The sequence below is a fragment of the Mobula birostris genome, chromosome 6 (assembly GCF_030028105.1).
Source record: "Mobula birostris isolate sMobBir1 chromosome 6, sMobBir1.hap1, whole genome shotgun sequence".
In the NCBI taxonomy this organism is placed as follows: Eukaryota; Metazoa; Chordata; class Chondrichthyes; order Myliobatiformes; family Myliobatidae; genus Mobula; species Mobula birostris.
Window position 1 is genome coordinate 173,460,593 of NC_092375.1, and position 19,794 is coordinate 173,480,386.

Below are 19,794 nucleotides of genomic sequence, written 5' to 3' on the forward strand. Positions count from 1 at the left end.
TTTAACTTCACTTTCAGTATTTTTTTTCTGGTTTAGTGGATTTTCCGTCCACACACAATAAAATCATCTGTAGGGAATTACTATTTTCTGGATTCAATAAAAAAACAAGAAATCCTTTGGATTGGTAAACAAAAAAAAAGACCCCTTTCTACATAATGCAAACCAGAGAATATTAATGATAATGAATAACATTCTTTTACTGCTGTAATCAAATTTACTTCCTGTGTACTAGACTTTGGTTTTCCTATTGAAAGCAACAGAGGAGGAAAGTATTTGAACAATTCAATACAGAGGAGAGTTAACCAAACAGTTGAGGTGTAAGATAGGAAATGATTATTAATCAGGATGTGAGGATATGAAGACAAGTGATAGAGCAGACTGAGACCTGGATGTTGTCCAACACACATGAGGAAATTACAGCCTTTCTGAACAAAAGTCAGGAAGTATATGCAGATTGTAGTCCTGGAGGCCATTCATGTAGGTTAATAAGTAAAAATAAATTTTTGTGGAAGAGACAGTGCAGTTAGTGGGAGAAATATTTTCCTTTTGTCCCACCACATGGCTGCAATATAGGTTGGAATGAAATGGGAGAATAATTTATCATATCTAACCTAAGATCAATCAGGCAAAAACAGCAATGAAGGTATGTTTAAAGGTTTTGAGGTGCAGAGAGCAAAATTAAATCTCTGAATGTTGCTTGAGTTGCTTGCAAATTAGCATAAGATAAAACTAGTCTGACAGTTGAATGCATAATTCAAAGAGCACACATCTCAAAGGCCGAGAAATAATAAATATTGGTAAACAGGGAAATCTAAGAATGCTGATACACGAAATACAGGACATTGGGAAATAATTAGGAAAACATATTAAACTCTGCTGGAAGGAGATTGAAATACAATACCAGGGAAATCTTTCCACAGCTGTAAGTTATCTGAAGTCCTACGCACAGTCTGTACCTGAGAAAGGATATACAGTACTGTAATGTTGATTTAAGAGACTGATCCCTTGGATAAGTTAGTTGTCCCATTACAGAAGTATGGTGAACTTATATTTTTTGGAGCTCAATGTGTAAAAGATGATCTCACCAAACATAAAATCTAAGCAGGTTTGACAAGGATGATGCTGAGAAGTTGCTTCTGCTGGCTAGGTGGATAGTCTTCGGGTAATGAGTAGGAGTTTACTATAGAAATGGAGGAAATTGACTTAATTCTGAAGCTTATTAATCTCTGGGATGATCTGTGCCTAGTGTACTAAATCCCACTCTAAATTTTGCTCAGAACTACAGAAATTAAGTGACTTTTCCACTCAAGACTACAAAAAGTTTGCAAAATTCAAAGTACATATATGTCACCATATACAACCCTGAGATACATTTTCTTGTGGGCATTCACAGTAAATACAAGAAGCACAACAGAATCAATGAAGATCGCACCCAATAGGGCAGGCAAACAACCAAGGTGCAAAAGACAACAAGCTGTGCAAATACAAAAAAAGAAAGGGAAAAAAATATGGTGCCCAGTGGTACAATAATTTAAACTCGCAGAATATATAATGGTCACACCATTTTCTGGTAATGTTTAGCCTGGAGACTGTATCACTAAATTGATTCTCAGTTGTAGTACAGGGGCAATAAATCCTTTGGATTCTCACAGGTTACCCATGCCATGCAACTATGTAATTATTGCTTTTGTTACAGCATTAACTAGTGCCATTAATTTGCTGAATTCAGCATAGTGCAATAAATCCTCAAGTTTACTGCAAAGTTAAATGGTATTTTGATAGAACTTTATTAAGATGGTTCTAATAAAAGGTAATTGAGCTGAAATGTTAATTCTATTTCTCTTTATTCATTGTCTAGCTTGGTAAGCATTTCCAAAATTTTCTCTTTATGCCAGTTTAAAATTATCAATTGAGAAGACAAATTCCATGCCCAATTCCGAATAACAACTGTATTATTAATTATTCTGTAATCAAATATTCCATTTGTTTTAAATGCCTGGAATGCACTACCAAGAGTGATAGTGGAAGCAAATATGATATTGGCATTTTAGACACTCTTAGAACAGCACATGAATATTCAAAGCATGGAGTCCTAGTCTCATCCTATCACAAATATTTCCTTAGTTCTATGCATCCCTCCCGGCCTTCTCTACAACTTAAAGCTAACCTGATTTCTCTCCTTCCAGTTCTAATGAAGGGTATTCAACCTGAAGTGTCATTTTTGTTTCTTTTGCTGGATGTTTCCAGCATTTTCTGTTTTTATTAACATATTCTCAGGTTTCCAAGAGTACTGCATTGATGGATACAATATTCAACAATAAGGTGACTGGCTTCACGCTCATGCCAGGACTGCTCTCTCCATCAAGGGCAAGATCATAGGAGCTCTCAACTTCTTTGGCACAAGATCTTTCCCATAATGTTATCTCCTTTACCAAAGCATTGGAGAGGGATAGGAACAGACAAGTTAGGAAAGCGTTTAGTTGGAGTAAGAGGAAATATGAAGCTATCAGGCAGGAACCTGGAAGGATCAATTGGGAACAGATGTTCTCAGGGAAATGTAGAGAAGAAATGTCGCAAATGTTCAGGGGATATTTGCGTGGAGTTCTGCATTGGTATGTTCCAATTAAACAGGAAAGGATGGTAGGGTACAGGAACCGTGGTGTACTAAATCTAGTCAGGAAGAAAAGCTTACAAAAGGTTCAAAAACTAGGTATTGATAGAGATCTAGAAGATTATAAGGCTAGCAAGAAGAATGAAAGTAGGAGAGCCAGAAGGGGCCATGAGAAGGCCTTGGCAAGCAGGATTAAGGAAAATCCCAAGGCATTCTACAAGTATGTGAAGAGCAAGAGGATAAGATGCAACAGAATAGGACCAATCAAGTGTGACAGTGGAAAAGTGTGTATGGAACTGGAGGAGATAGCAGAGGTACTTAATGATTACTTTGCTTCAGTATTCACTGTGGAAAAGGATCTTGGCAATTGTAGGGATGACTTACAGTGGACTGAAAAGCTTGAGCATGTAGATATTAAGGAAAAGGATGTGCTGGAGCTTTTGGAAAGCATCAAGTTGTATAAGTCACCGAGACCGAACGAGATGTACCCCAGGCTGCTGTGGGAGGCAAGGGAGGAAATTGTCGAGCCTCTAGTGATGATCTTTGCATCATCAATGGGGACGGAGAGGTTCCGGAGGATTGGAGGGTTATGGATGTTGTTCTCTTATTTAAGAAAGGGAGTAGAGATATAACAGGGAATTATAGACCAGTGAGTCTTACTTCAGTGGTTGGTAAGTGATGGGAAAGATCCTGAGAGGCAGGATTTATGAACATTTAGAGGGGCTTATTATGATTAGGAATAGTCAGCATGGCTTTGTCAAAAGCAGGTCGTGCCTTACGAGCCTGATTGAATTTTTTGAAGATGTGACTAAACACATTGATGGAGGTAGAGCAGTAGATGTAGTCAATATGGATTTCAGCAAGGCATTTGATAAGGAACCCCATGGAAGACTTATTGAGAAAGTAAGGAGGCATGGGATCCAAGAGAAAATAGTTTTGTGGATCCAGAATTAGCTTGCCCACAGAAGGCAAAGAGTAGTTGTAGATGGGTCATATTCTGCATGGATGTCAGTCACCAGTGGTGTGCCTCAGGGATTTGTTCTGGGACCCCTACTCTTCGTGATTTTTCTAAATGACCTTGATGAGGATGTGGAGGGATGGGTTAATAGATTTGCTGATGATACAAAGGTTGAGGGTGTTGTGGATAGTGTGGAAGGCTGTCAGAGGTTACAGAGGGACATTGATAGGATGCAAAACTGGGCTGAGAAATGGCAGATAGAGTTCAACCCAGATAAGTATGAGGTGATTCATTTTGGTAGGTCAAATATGATGGCAGAATATAATATTAATGGTGAGACTCTTGGCAGTGTGGAGGATCAGAGGGATCTTGGGGTCCGAGTCCTAGAACTCTTGTGGTTAAGAAAGCATACGGTGCAATGGCCTTCATCAATCGTGGGACTGAGTTTAGGAGCCGAGAGGTATTGTTGCAGCTAAATAGGACCCTGGACAGACCCCACTTGGAGTACTGTGTTCACTACAGGAAGGATGTGGAATCCCTAGAAAGGGTGCAGAGGAGATTTACAAGGATGTTGCCTGGATTGGGGAGCATGCCTCATGAGAATAGGTTGAGTGAACTCCGACTTTTCTCCTTGGAGCAACGGAGGATGAGAGGTGACCCGACAGAGGTATATAAGATGATGAGAGGCATTGATCGTGTGGATAGTCAGAGGCTTTTTCCCAGGGCTGAAATGGCTAGCATGAGAGGGCACAGTTTTAAGGTGCTTGGAAGTAGGTACAGAGGAGATGTCAGGGGTAAGTTTTTTATGCAGAGAGTGGTGAGTGTGTCGAATGGGCTGCTGACGACGGTGGTGGAGGTGGAAACAATAGGGTCTTTAAAGAGACTCCTGGATAGGTACATGGATCTTCGAAAAATAGAGGGCTATGGGTAACCCTAGGTAATTTCTAAGGCAAGGACATGTTCGGCACAGCTTTGTGAGCATGTATTGTGCTGTAGGTTTTCAATGTTTCCTTGTTTCTATAATTCTTCGCCATATTTCACAATTTGTTACTCAATCCTCTGATTCACAGACTGTAATTGCTCAGAAAAAAAACTTAATTTACTTTGAGCTTAGTGGGAACAGGTGGAGTTGAATATATGATAAATTCAGTTCTGGAAAAATCTACGCTCTGCACGTGTAAACTATGGTGCACAAATCATCACGACATTGCTTTAAGCTTTGATCCATCTTGAAGGGATTATGCCTCTAAATATCTGCTCTCCTTGACACACACGATGTCCTTCTGGCATGTATCACATTGACCAGGGCCAGGACATTTATCTGAATGATTGTCACAGTTGGCTCCTTTTTACCTGCTGCCCCAGCCTCCTCCATAGCAGTCAAAACACGTGTAGCTGCCAGGAGCAGAGTGTCTTTTCTCTGGTTGCTATGCAACAATACCCAGAGATGCTCAAAACTGAGTGAATTCCCAGCAGGTCATATTTCAGTAATTGTTTCTGGTTGGGAAGCACCCTATTAACATTTTAAACATGAATTTGCCCATTCTATGGTCCTTGTGCTTGGAATGCAACTGGATGTTAGTGCTAAATACAGCCATGTTTGGGTGCATCAAAAATAGGGACAATAATTATTTCCAAATGGCGTGTTTAATTATATGGTTTAAAACATCGAAACTTAAATTGTTCTTTTCCAAATCAAAAAAAAAATATGATCTAAAAACAAAATGTTAATTTATCTAATAAATGAATAAATGATTAAATTCAAATTCATTTTTCATAGATACTGTGGGAAGGACTTGTATTTATAAGCACCTTTCATGACCACAGGATTTTCTAAAGTGTTTTTCAGGCAAAACATTTCTTTTAAATGTAACTATTTTTGCAATAAAGGCATCATGGGAGCATGTTCAGGAACAGTAAACTTTCACAAGGCCCAATGGATTTTGTGGAGGGACGAATACCCTAAGGATACTAGGTCAATTTTAAGAATATAAAGACAAAAGAAAGAGGAGCAAGAGTGGGTCATTTGATCCCTTGAGCTTTCTCCTGGTCATTACCATGGCTATCTTCTACTTCAATGCTATTTTGCTATATTATGAAAGCCAAACAGCAGGAGCTGGTAGAGCAGTGCCAGGGACAGGGGTGGAGGGCACAATTCATGTCTATACAAGTGGGCTGAGAGGTTTTGCCAGCTGCCTGCTGTGCAGAACCTACTCTCTCTTTGGCATTATGGGACTGCAAAGAAAAGAGCCATCAGGACCATCACGGTGGCTGCTGAACGAACCTCCAGATGGCTATGGATCTCGAGGTGTGACGCATGGACCAATGCTGCTGGGACACAAGCCAGGGTCTGACCAACCCTGGCCGGGTCCCCCGATAAATCACTCTTTGTTATCAATGAACACAATGACTGAATGTTTACAGACACTTGGAATGGAGAATTCCAAAAATGAGTGAAGATATTTCTCCCACCCCGATTCTTTTTTAAATGACATGCCCCCTATTCTGAGACTGTGACCTTTGGTGTTGAACTCCTCCCCTAGGTGAAACATTCTCCTTATTTCCAGCACATCAAGCCCTGTACGAAATTTACAAGTTTCAAAGAGGCCTTCTCTCACTTTTCTAAATTCTAGTGAATATCAGCTTAGACCACCTTTATTTTTTAAACAGTACTTCTTGCTATGATAGGGGCTTTAAATCTTTGGTGTCGAATTTTGGTTGTCATTACATTAGTGAAGTAATTTGGGATATTTTACAACAGAGAACAAATTATAAGCATACTGAGATGAGATTATCCATATATGAGACAATGAACTGAGAATTCAAATGCTTACCTGCTGAACATCTTGTTGGAATACACACAATTGAAGCCGTTGATGCAGTCGGACCTTACGGTGTTGCCAGATGCTCTCAAGCCTTCGCTGGTGATGCAACACTTCGTGTACAATGTCCAAGACCCGATGAACTGCTTTAGAGTAGTTTGCAGTTGCAGTGAGTGAGTCAGAATTTCCTGGGCTTAAGGGTCTTTGCAGTACATCAAGAAGAGCCTTGCCATCCTGACTCACCTGCACAAATATAATTACTTCAGCTGTATCGAAATGACATACCGCTACCAACACCTCACCATGATTTTAAAGTTGACTAGTTCCCATCAGCAATTTTTTTCCTTTAAATATTTGTTTCCCAAAGATGCCACTTCAAAGTGAAGTAGTACTGGCTAAGTCAAAATGCTGTCTTCGAAATGGCTCCTTGATCCTGTGCTACCTCCCTGGAATGTATCCCCATTAATAAAAGAAGTTGATAATTTTGAACAACATCAATTTGGAAACATGATGCAAAATTGGATTCCGTAAGAATTATGTAGCACTAAAATTGCAAATACTAAATGACTTGAGTTAACAATTAGCACTTTAGTTACTTTGGGTTGGATATTGATAAAATTATGCTGCAGAATAAACAGATGTCAGTTCAGAAGCATTAAGGGACAAAGATAAAAGAATAAGTGATAACTCTGAAATTTAAAAATATTAAGAAATGTAAAATGAGAAACTAAAGCATAAATGGAGGTTAAATAGCAAAGAAAAGAATCCAATAATTGTGTTTTTTTCTCGATCATGTTTTTACCTCTGCATATGCCTGTGTGATCTGTTCATACAGAGTCTGATGGTGATGAATGGCAATCTCCAAATCTTGCATTTCAGATGGAAGTCCTCCTTCAGCACAGGTTTTGCACCAGATATCAACACTTGACAAATACTAGAAGAAATCATAAATATTCATTTTACCAGCTTTGAAAAATTTACAAAATTAAAAAGTTAAGTGTATGATTAAGAAAATTTTCCCTAACAGTGGGTCACCATTTGGATTACTATATCTCAGTCGGTTCAATGGTCATTTTTAATCGGTGATTTGATACACACTTAAAAAGAATACAATTACTAAGCTCTGAGAAAAGGGCAAAGGAGTGGGTTTTATTGAAAACCTCTACTTTAAAGAAATCTGATAAATGGAAAAGGAAAGGAAGTTAGTTTCATGTAGTACATATAGGCTGAAGAATATTCCTGTGAATTTTCTTCAATGTAAAGAGAAATATAAGATCATTAGAGCATAAGCCAGCCATAGAGCAAAATTGGGCCATTCAGCTCACCGAGTCAGCTCCACTATTCATCAGGGTTGATTTATTCTCTCTCTCAACCTCATTCAATTGCCTTCTCCCTGTAACCTTTGATGCCCTGACTAATTAAGAACCTATTAACCTCCGCTTTAAATATACACAATAACGTGGCCTCCACAGTTGTGTGAATGAATTCCACAGATTCACCACCTTTTGGCTAAAGAATTCCTCTTTATCTCTGTTCTAAGTGGATGTCCCTCTATTCTGGGGCTGTGCCCTCTGGTCCTAGACTCACTGACTACAGAAAACATCCTCGCGACATCCATTCTATCTTGGCCTTTCAATATTCAGATCCTGCCTCATTCTTCTAAACTTCAGTGGATATCGGGTCAAGAACTATCAAATACTCCTCATATGCTACCCTTTCATTCCCAGAATAATTCTTGTGAACCTTTCCTAGACCATCTCCAATGCCAGCACACCTTTTCTTAGATAAAGGGCCCAAAATGGCTTATAATATTCCAAGTCCGGTGTGACCAATGCCTTATAGAGTCTCAGCATTACATCCCTGCTTTTATATTCTAGTCCTCACAAAACTAATGTTAACATTGCATTTTCCTTCCTTACTACTGACTTAACCTGCAAGTTAACCTTTAGGGAGTCCTGCACGAGTCCCTTTGCACCTCTGATTTACTCCCCATTTAGAAAATAGTCTAGGCCTTTATTCCATCTACCAAAGTGCATGGCGATACAATGCCCGACACTGTAGTCCATCTGCCCATTCTCCCAACCTGTCTAAGTCCTTCTGCAGACTCCCTGCTTCCTCAACACTACCTACCCCACCACCTACCTTTGTATTGTCCAGAAACATGGCCAAAAAGCCATCAATGCTGATATCCTATTTAAAAAATAAAATTTAAATTGTGTTCCTTATTCATGAAGCAACTTAAAAATCAGAGAGGCAGATGAATGAATTTGGACAAACTCTGCCATTTCGTAGACTAAGACACCCAAAGGATTTATCTTCACAGATCTCATTAGTATCTCGAGAAACAAAAGTCCTGGCTTAACACAATATCTTGCAAAGGACATTTTAAGAGTAAAAAGAATAATCAGAGCCCACTTTCATTTCCTTTGTTTGGATTCCATCTGCCGCCTGCTTTCATTGGTCCACTTTAGTTTGTGTAGGCCTAAATCAGCCTCACAATGAAATAACACAAAGAAGAGCAGCTGTGTCAAGTTCTGTTAAGGATGGTTCAAGGACAAAGACGAGCAAGTCAGGGACATACTGAAAACTGTAGATTACCTTGATTGGAAAGAAAGTGGATGTCAGCCAGAAGTAAATTCTAAAAACTGGTTCAAAAAATTTTAAGCACACTTTTGAATGCCAGGTTATCATTTACAATAAGGGAAACATTTGTAGGTGAAAGAATACTTAATACAGCTTACAAAAATATTATTGTTCTTTTCGGTGCTTTGTGGTGCATCGGGCAGCCACCTTGCTCTTTTTTAGCATAATTTTGTCTGTTTTTTTATGAGGCCGAGTTCCTAGCTCAATGCTCAACCTAACATGTATGGAAAGCTTGGAAGGAGCCGGTCAGATTTGAACCCGGGACCACTCACCTCAAAGTCTGGTGCGGATGCCACCACACCACCTGCCGGCCGGTTTACAAAAACGTGATGGCACCTTTTTGCAAAGAACTTCTACAAAATGATGAGGTAGTTTCCCACTCTTTACAAGGACTCCAAAATAATTACGTTTTCTTACCAAAGGACCAGGACCACTGCAAAATTGTTACTGAGTGCTTGGAGGTTAAGTTGAAGATAACAATGAATTACTTTATTAAAGAGTTTTGAATGTCTTTCATAGCAGCTTTGTTAGAGAAATTATCCACTGATCTGCATAAAATGAAATTGGGACTGGTGACTAAAATCATGGTCAAAGAGTTCTAAAAACAGAAGTGAGAAGTATAAAGATGCAGAGAGGGTTTTTGGAGAGAATTTCAGAGATTAGACCTAGAAGGTCAAATGTACTGCTGCCCATAATAAAATTATTCAATTCGGTGGTAGATGAGACAAATTTGGAGAGGCATGAAGATCTCAGTATACCTTGTTTATTTTCACCAAGAACAAGCAAAATATTTAGATTCTTCTTTTTACAGAAGAAAACAAGTGGGACGTATTGGGACATGCTGCAGAGATTGTGATCATTTGAGCTACTAAACACTTGGCAAGGGCCAATAAAAAGAAGTAAGGTTTAAGATGAGCAGCCAATGTGGGAGCAGACATTGTTAGAGTGGGCAAGTATGAGAGTGGCCTAAGGAGCTGAGGCTTCGACTCAAAATGCATCAGCAAGGAGAGGAGGGGGCTAAGATTTATGGTAGGAGCCTTTCTTTCCTATTGCACAGTTAAAGTAGTGGGAATGACAATCAGACAATCAGTGAAGTGCTCTTTTTGCAAGATGTGGGAAGACAGGGAGATCTCCAGTATCCCTGACATTTACAACTGCAACAAGCACATCCAGCTGCAGCTTCTAACAGACTGTTTTAGGAAACTGCAGCTGCATCTAGATGAACTCTGGATCTTACAGTAGGCTGAGGGGTTGATTGACATGAGATACAGGGAGGTAGCTACATTAAAATTGCAGGACACAGTTAACTGGATGATTGTCAGGAGAAGTAAAGGGAATTGGCAGCCAGTCCCTGTGGCTGTTCCCCTCAATAAATAGAACATTGTATGATACTGTTAGGGGATGGAGCAGATGACAGCAGAGAAAAACAACAACAATCAGGTCTATGGCACTGAGTCTGATTCTGTGGTGCAGAAGGAAAGGGGGGAGAAGTGAGCAGTAGTGATAGAGGATTCATTACTTAGGAGATCAGTCGGGTAGTTCTGTGGACGGAAACAAAATTACCAGATGGTATGTTGCCTCCCAGGCATTAGGGTCAAGGACATGTCAGACCATAACATGGGTGGGCAAGCAGCCAGACATCATGGACCACATTGGTACCAACAACATGAGATCATCACCCTCCATGACAATTTCTAAGATACTCAAACCACCCCATCTGGCACCAACAATCATTCCACGGTCAAAGTCACCTAGATCACACTTCTTCCCCATTCTGATGCTTGGTCTGAACAACAACTGAACCTCTTGACTATGTCTGCATGCTATTATGCACTGAGTTGCTGGTCACATGATTGGCTGATATTTGCATTAACAAGCAGGCATACAGGCATACCTAATAAAGTGGCCACTGAGTCCTATATTATTCCCACATTTTCACAAACCTCCCTCAGTTGCACATTAGATATGCTACCAACTAAAGATTCAAAGTACATTTATTATCTCCACGTTCTTCTTCTTCTTCAGTTGTTCATCGAAATCCGATGACGATCAAGAACACCTTTCTACCAAGTCTTACAGAAACACCTGTTAGCATTAGTGAAAGACTAATGACCCTCTGTATCCCCCTGGCAAAGAAACCTCAAGCCACACTTCTCAGTGCCTATGCACCAACTTTGCCATCTGAGAATGAGGCCAAGGAAGGCTTTTATCAGACATTGGATGAAGCTCTTTGCCAGATCCCAAAGAATAATAAGATCCTTTTGCTTAGGGACTTCAACGCTAGGGTGGGACAGAACAACAGGATATGGAGTAGAGTGCTATTATCAACATTCTTCTTCCTTGGTTGTCCATCGAAATCCGATGATTCAAAGTACATTTATTATCAACATTATGTATGCAGTATACCACCCTGAGATTCATCTTTCCGTATTAACCTCCAAATGCCCCATTAACTTTCATTTCAATGTTGTGATTAAATGATGTATGTAACATGTTCACCACTTAAAACATTCTGAACTGCGAGGCGACTGGCTAATTAGAACTTGACAATGATAAAGAGACATGCAAAATTACAACTCTTTATTCCATGGTAATTCTTGGGGGGATGGTTGTATTCTTTCTTTAAATGTCCATGTGCTTAAAAATACTTTCCTTTTCAAATAGAAAAGGGAAAAAATACCTTGCTCTTTTAATAAATTGAAACAATTTTCCAGTTCAGTTAGAACATAGAACAGTACACCACAGGCCCATGGTGTTGTAATTAAGCTAATAATTAAATGCCTAACTAAATAATCCTTTCTGCTTCACTCGCAATGCCTATGTCACTCCTCTGTGCACCCATGTGCTTATCTGACAGCTCCTTGAAAGTATGTCGTATTTGCATACAGCACCACCTTGGCAGCAGATTCTAGGCCCCACGACTCTCTGTGCGTCCATCATTAAGGAATTCCATCACCCAGGACATGCCTTTTTCTCATTGCTACCATTGGGAAGGAGATACAAAAACCTGAAGGCACAATGATTCAGGAATAGCTTCCTCCCTTTAGCCACTCGACATTGAACCCATGAACACTGCCTCACTCCTTTTTCTTTCTATTTTTGCACTACTTATTTAATTAAACTATTTAATATAAATATATATTTACTGTAATTCACAGCATTGCATTGTACTGCTGTGCAAAGTTAACAAATTTCATGAACTAATTTAATTTCGGCGAAATTAAACCTGATTCGGATTCTATGTAAAACACCTGTCCTGACATCTCATTTGAACTTACCCACTTTTATCTTAAGTGGACTCGCTCTGAGATTGGACATTTCAGCCCTAGGAAAAACATAGCAGCTGTCTGCTCTGTGTATGTCTCTCATACACTTATAAACCTCTATCACACTCTCCGCCACCTCCATTACTCCAGAGAAGACAACCCAAGTTTGGCTAAGTCTCCTTGTAGCACATGCCTTCTAATCCAGGCAGCACCCTGGTAAACAACTTGTGCATCTTTTCCAAAGACTCCACATCCTTCCTATAAATGGGCCACCAGATGGAAATGCAATGCTCCAGATGCTGCCTAACTGGAGTTTTATAAAGCTGAGAAATAACCTCCTGACTTTCAAACTCACTTCCTCAATTAATAAAGTCAAGCATGCCATATAGCTTTTTTTTATCACCCTATGAACCTTTCCACCACTTCAGGAAGCAATGGACTTGGACTCCCAAATCATTCTGTCCATCAACACTGAAGGGTTCTGCGACTAACAGTGTACTGTCACTTTGCATTTGATCTCCCAAAGAGCAACACCTCATAATTGACTGGATTAGATTCCATCTGCCATTCCTCTGCCCATATCTGCAATTGATCTATATTCCACAGTATCCTCTGGCAATTTGCTGCACTGTTCACAACACCACCAATCTTTGCATCGTCTGTGAACTTGCTGACCCACCCATCTATTTTTTCATCCAGGTAAACGGATTATATATCGCAAACATCAGAGGTCCCAGTATGGATTCCTGTGGAAGACCATTTGTCACGGACATCCAGCCAATTATTCAATAAGAGATCATGAAGTGCAGTGCATTACTCGGAAAGATGTTATTTGTTACAATTCTGTAAAACAGGTTTCTTACTTTCAAAATCACTTTCTAGAGTATTTGCCGCAGTTAAGAAGCACACCATTAAATCCAAAAACAGAATTAGGGATAGGTTAACATAAAAGTGAAATAAAGTGCCAGTGACAAATTAACCCTGGTCTGTAAGACAGAATGAAATAACAGAGATCATTTCAGAGGATACTTTGTTGAAATAAATATTCAGCACCAGTTCTGCAATGTTTAAGGAAAATGTCTTTTTCTCCTGAAACTCACCTGTTCAGCTTTCTGGTGAAATACAGCAGACATTGCCAAGATTGTGCTACGCTCATCCAGAGCAGCTGCAAAACTCTTCCATTCTTGATCAAGTTGAGCAGATATCTGCTTGATCTGCTGAGATGCATAATGGCCAGCCTCAGAAAGCCTGGATGCAACAGACATGATTCTATTGATGTTGACATACGCATTCTGGAAAAGAGAGAAAATTGTCAGTCACAAAACAACCAAATGCATGCTGTCATCAGCTTCACTCATCAAGAATGAAACAACATCAGCAAACTAACATTTGTAAAAATGCTCAGGTTCACACAGTAATTTTCTCTTCTCTATAAGTAAAATGGTAATCCCAAAAGAATACTTCTCCTATACCTACGTTGTAGAAAAGTGATTTTTTAAATAAGAGATCAACAGTTCCTCAAATTAAATAATTAGAAAGAACTAAAAATATTTTAAGTACTTTTGCTTTCCTCTTTAGAGCAAAGCAATAAGTTTAAGAGCCAATTATTCTTTTAAAGCATTATAACTTACGGCATTAGAATTTAAACAAAAACATTTTATTGGCTTATTTAAACAAAAATGTCAAACTGGGTTTAACTGACATCCCTTTCACATGCAGTGCACATTTTATTCTGTGTTAACAAATCAGCAATTGTCATGTTATCATCGGAACCTCATTTCTTGAACATGCTCTATAACTGCCCAAAATAGTAAATGCTAGTGATAAAATCAAATGGAAATATAACAGTACTGTGCAAAATTGTTAGGCGCAAATGTAGAGCTCGGGTGTCTACAACTTTTGCATGGTACTGTAGTTATTTTATGCATTGCACTGCACTGCTGCTGCACAAAATAATCATGGCACACTGTATATGAGTAATGATAAACCTGATTCTGATACGGGTTTCTATTGTGGACTGAGAGTGGGAAGGGGCGGGGAGATGAGATTCACGGTTGGGAGAAAGGAAGCACCTGAAAGACATTCAGTAATGATCAGTAAGTCAATTGTTTGGAATCAAATGACCTTGCCCAGTGTCCCAAGGCTGGGTGTGTTTGAACACACACTACCGCCCCCTCCCTCTCCATTGTTGGCATTTCTTCTCTGCCACCTATCCCACAGCACTCCACTCTTGTCATTCCCAACATCCTTTGCTCCGTCACTCTCTGCTCCATGTTTATAAATACAGTACTGAGCAAAAGTGTTAGGCACCCAAGCTGTATATGCCCAGGACTTTTTCACAGTGTTAGATTGTTTTACAAATTACTAATTAAAATTGAGCTTTAATAAAATACAGTTTTTCTTCCAAACAAAATATTTAGTTTGAAGCAACACACACAAAATGCTGGAAGAACTCAGCAGGTCAGGCAGCATCTATGGAAAAGAATAAACAGTCAACATTTCAAGCTGAGAACCTTCTTCAGGACTGAGATGGAAAGGGAAAGATGCCAGAATAAAGTCATCAGGTCAAGTCAAGTTTATTGTCATTTAACTATATATATGTATATAACATATTTAACCAGAAAATGTATATAAAAACGAGACATTTCTTTGAACCAGAGAGTAAAAATGGTGTTTGAACTTAATTTTTCTTCAACAGTTTTGGCATAAAAGAGGTTATGGACGTGAAAGCACAGAGGAACATCTGGAGAAATTTCTGAAACGCCCGTTCACTGCTGTCGTTACTGTGTGGTCGGAAATCTTTCAAGGGTAGGCCTCAAAATCCCCGGCCTTGCCTGCTTTTGGTGACCGAGAAGGAGAACGAATCGTTCAGACAGAGATGGCGCTCAGTACTTGGTGTCGGAGAGCTGATCAGAACTCGAAGTTTTCAGATGACTCAGGGCCAGATTGTGGTCGGCATGGCAGGGACAGTTTTTTTTTCCTTCTCCCGTCTGCATGAGATGTGGGACATTTCAGAAACTTTGAACTTTTACTGTGCTCACGGACTTCTTCATCAAGTTATGGTATTGTTACACTGTTTGTAACTATATGTTATAATTATGTGGCTTTGTCAGTTTTTTCAATCTTGGTTTGTCCTGTGTTTTGTGATATCACACTGGAGGAAATAATGTATCATTTCTTAATGCATGCATTACTAAATGACAATAAAAGAGGACTACATGTCTTCATAATCATATCATCATATTAATATTTCTGGAATATTATTGCCAAGTTGGCTACATATAAAAGCTAATTGAAATATTTCAATACAACATTAATATTCTGTTATTCGATCACAAACTGATTCTAACAATTATCTAAAAATCAAATCATTTTCTATAGCTTCTGTTAAGAACTCACCATTGAGTTCATAGCAAAATGGTTATGCTGAGTCTGTAGATCCACGGTGTGCTGGTAACTCACTCCAATCTCTGTGTGACTCTGGAGGAATAATTGCTTGTTGTGGCTAATCCAGTCAAACATCTAAATACAAGAGAATTGGTTAGAGCAGGATTTGTGATGAAATTTTGTTTCAACATCTTTACAACCAGCCACTACATAACCAGAATGTAACTAAAGGTAAATATCGGGCAATGTATCTACGTTCTGTAGGGAAGGCAAATGGAGGAAGATAAGAAAAGCTTATGGAATAATGCAGAAATACAAAATGGACAATATCGACTGCCACGTACTCTCAGATAACTCATCGTACTTGCACAGTTGGTTGCCCTTTGCCTACTGGTTGAATGCCCAAGTTGGTGTGGCCTTTCAAATGGTTATTATTCTATTATGGATTTATTGAGTATGTTCGCAAGAAAATGGATCTCAGGGTTGTATGTGGTGACATATATGTACTTTGATAATAAATTTACTTTGAACTTTGATTTTCATGACAAACTGTATTTATTTTATCTTTTATGTTTTATTTAGAGATACAGAGTGGCCCAATGAACCATGTTGCCCAGCAAACCAACTCTAGCCTAATCATGGGACAACTTAGAATGACCAATTAACCTACAAACTGATCTGTCTTTGTACTGTGAGAGGAAACAAGAGCTCCCAGAGTAAACCCACACGGTCAAGGGGAGAATGTACAAACTCCTTACAGCTGGCGCTGGAATTGAACTCTGAACTCTGACGCCCCAAGCTGTAATAGCATTGTGCTTACCACTATGCTACCGTGATAGCGTGGTGTCCCACGGTATCATATGAATATGAGAAATTGCTGTATTTACTTGCATTCGGACAGTTGTTTAAAAAGAGTTATGTTATTTTTCTCTTGACTCAATCTGTTACCGAGGGAAAGGGAATATAATTATAAATACTGTTTCAAAGACTTTAGAACTAAACCATGAATGTACCACATTTGGCCCAACTCAATAAGAAAAAAAACTAGCAGCTAAAACAAATGAGAGAACATTTGCAGATGCTGGAAATCCAACACACAAAATGCTGGAGGAACTCAGAAGGCCAGGCAGCATCTATGGAAAAGAGTAAACAGTTGATGTTTTGGGCTGAGACCCTTCATCAGGACTGGAAATGAAGGGATGAAGGGGGCAGATGGGGGTATGTTGTGAGGTAAGATAAGAATGTGAGATGAGGGGGTACAATGAATGACTCCCTTCCCCCCACCTTATTCTAGCTTCTGCCCCCCTTCTTTCCAGTCCTGATGAAGGTCTCGGCCCAAACTGTTAACTATTTATTATCCTCCACAGATGCTGCCTGACACTGCTCCAGAATTTTTTTTTGTGTTGCGAGAAAACATGACATCCTGTTTCTAGCGAACAGTCACACACAAACACTTTTCCAAAGGGTAGTCATGAAAAAATAGATTTTGCAGATGCTGGAAATCCAGAGTGACACACACAAAATGCTGGAGGATACTCTGGAGATGAGGGAGCATCCATGAAGGGAAAAAACTGTTAAGATTTTGGCCGGAGATCCTTCATCAGGTCTGGAGAGCACGGGGGAAGAAGCCAGAATAAGAAGGTGGGGAAGGGTGGGGGGGGGGCAGGAGAAAGAGTATAAACTAGGAGGTGATAGGTGAAGCCCAGTGGGTGGGGGGGGGGGTAGGATGAAGTGAGAAACTGGGAAGTGAAAGGTAGTAAAGGGAAAGGGTATAAGAATAATGAACCTGATAGGAGAATGGGCAATGGGAGAAAGAGAAGGAAGAGGGCACAAAGGAGCAGTGATAGGCAGGAGAGGAGAAGACGAGAGGTGAGAAGAGAGCTGGAGTGGAGAGTGGAAGAAGGTGGAAGGGAAGGGGAGAAAAATTAGCAGAAGTAGGAGAAACTGGTGTTCCTGCCATCTTGCATAAAATGTATTAATAAAAAGGGATTTAATGCAACTTCAGGCATATTGGTTCATTAACCTGCAGAGGTGTTTGTATTTGTAGTCTGATGTGCAATTTATAAACTGATGTACTCACTTTCATTAATGAGATAACACATTGGGAACTTCCATCTGCAACATTTGCAGAGTGCCACAAAGATCTCGAAATAACCTATCAATATACTCTCTGTGTACATACATCCATTGATGCTTCTGGACACATCTTCAGTGATGTTCCTGGAATCATCGGGTGCTTCGGGTCTTTCAACATCATACAACCTCCTCCAGGTGACCCAGCCGGGGCTGATCAGACCCCAGCTTGTGTCCAGATGGCTAGCTACTTATGACTCCATGGCTCCCCTCTTTTGAGCCGCAGCCATCTTGAGGCCCTCTCTGCCACATCGGTGGTACTGTGGATGGTTCTCCTCTTCCTCTCTCCCTCGATGCCCAAAATGCTGAAGCCTCTAACTAAAGAACGGGCTATGAATCCCCTACAACCAACCTCCACTGGGAGACAGCTCGCTCTCCATCAAGCCTGCTGACAGTTGCTGACCAGTCCTGCGTACTTGGAGAGCTTCCTTTCAAAGGCCTCCTCCAAGCTATCTTCCCATGGGACTGTCAGCTCCAGCAGCACCACTTGCTTAGTAGACTCAGACGCTAGGACAATGTCTGGTCGCAGGGTGGTGGCTGCGATATGGTTGGGGAATCAGCTGCCCTTCGAGGTCCACCAACAGCTGCCAGTCCCTTGCAGAGGTCAGAATGCCTGCAGATGTTCTTTTGGCACGTATTGGCTGCTCCCCAGCTCTGACAAAGGCAATGGTCTACTTGGAGGGTCGGGACCGCTTCGCCCACTCAACTCCTGCGCTGATGGCTTCAGCGACGGTCTTCAGGACCTGATCATGCCTCCACCTGTACCGTCCCTCACCAAGTGCCCTTGCACAGCCGCTGAGGATGTGCTCCAGGGTTCCTCGCTTGGAGCACAGTGGGCATGCAGATGACTCTGCCTTGTCCCATGTGTGCAGGTTTGATGGGCTAGGAAGCAAATCATACACTGCCTGGATGAGAAATTGGATGCGGTGTGTTTCAGCTTTCCAAAGATCAGCCCAGGTCACTTTCCTCTCAACCGCATTCTCCCATCTTGTCCAAGCTCCCTGTTGCTTCATTCTCACCACCTTGCAGGCTCTCATCTCCTCCACTACTGCTCTCACTTCCTCCTGAACTAGACAACCCCTTTCCTTCCCTCTGGTGTCCATTTGGGAAGTTGGAAAGGATCCTAGCCCAGCTCGGCCTCGTGTGACCACTCCCACCAGCCTCCTGTGACGCAGCCACGCCACTGCCTCCTGAACAGCTTCCTCTGCCCTTCATTTCCGGCCAGTACTTACTTGGATCCCTGCTCTAGCCACCTTCGGGTCACTTGAGTCCCTATACTGTAGTACTTCTCTGGCTCTTGTTACCTTGAATTCTTCCTCCAAGGATTTGAAGGGCAGTTGCAGTTTGTTGTGGTGTCCATAGAGTGCAATGCTGCTCAGGCTCTTTGGCAGCCCCAGCCATCTCCTGAGGTGGTTGCTAACCCTCCTCTCTAAGGTTTCGACTGTCGAGATCGGAACTGCATAGACGAGGAGGGGCCACAGGATTCTGAGAAGAATGCCATGCTGATACACCCAGGCTTTAAACTTCCCAGGTAGGCCAGACTTGTCCACAGATTTCAGCCAGCCATCCAACTTAGTGCAGGTTGCCTGAATGGATGTTGTGTCCCTTAAATAGCTGTCAAAAACTTTGCCTAAGCTCTTGACTGGCTTTTCTGTGATAGTTGGGATGGCTGTGCCTGCGATGCTGAACCGGAACTTGTTCTCCACCTTCCCTTTCCTCAGCACCATCGATCTTGATTTGGCAGGTTTGAAATGCATCCGGGTCCACTCCACCAGCTTTTTGAGCCCTTGCAGAATCCACCGGCAGCCTGGGACTGATTCTGTGGTGACTGTGAGGTCATCCATGAATGCCCTGATAGGTGGTTCTGATCACTATCTGAATTTTAAACAGAAATTAGCCCCCAATGTATAAGTTAGTAGCCTAAGTATTTTATTACAATGACCAAATAAGCATGGGAATAGATAACGATCAGAA

General features: G+C 40.8%; 1 protein-coding gene across 1 annotated transcript in view; it reads right to left on the minus strand.

Annotated features, from left to right (window-relative positions):
* Positions 1–19,794, minus strand: part of kalrna (kalirin RhoGEF kinase a) — a 734,185-nt gene that overhangs the window by 398,329 nt on the left and 316,062 nt on the right. Inside the window, exons 6-9 of the mRNA XM_072261937.1 lie at positions 15,700–15,822; positions 13,401–13,592; positions 7,194–7,325; positions 6,404–6,634 (exon numbers count right to left, since the gene is read on the minus strand). Coding sequence (XP_072118038.1) covers positions 6,404–6,634; positions 7,194–7,325; positions 13,401–13,592; positions 15,700–15,822 — 678 coding nt within the window. The remainder of the gene's footprint in view (positions 1–6,403; positions 6,635–7,193; positions 7,326–13,400; positions 13,593–15,699; positions 15,823–19,794) is intronic.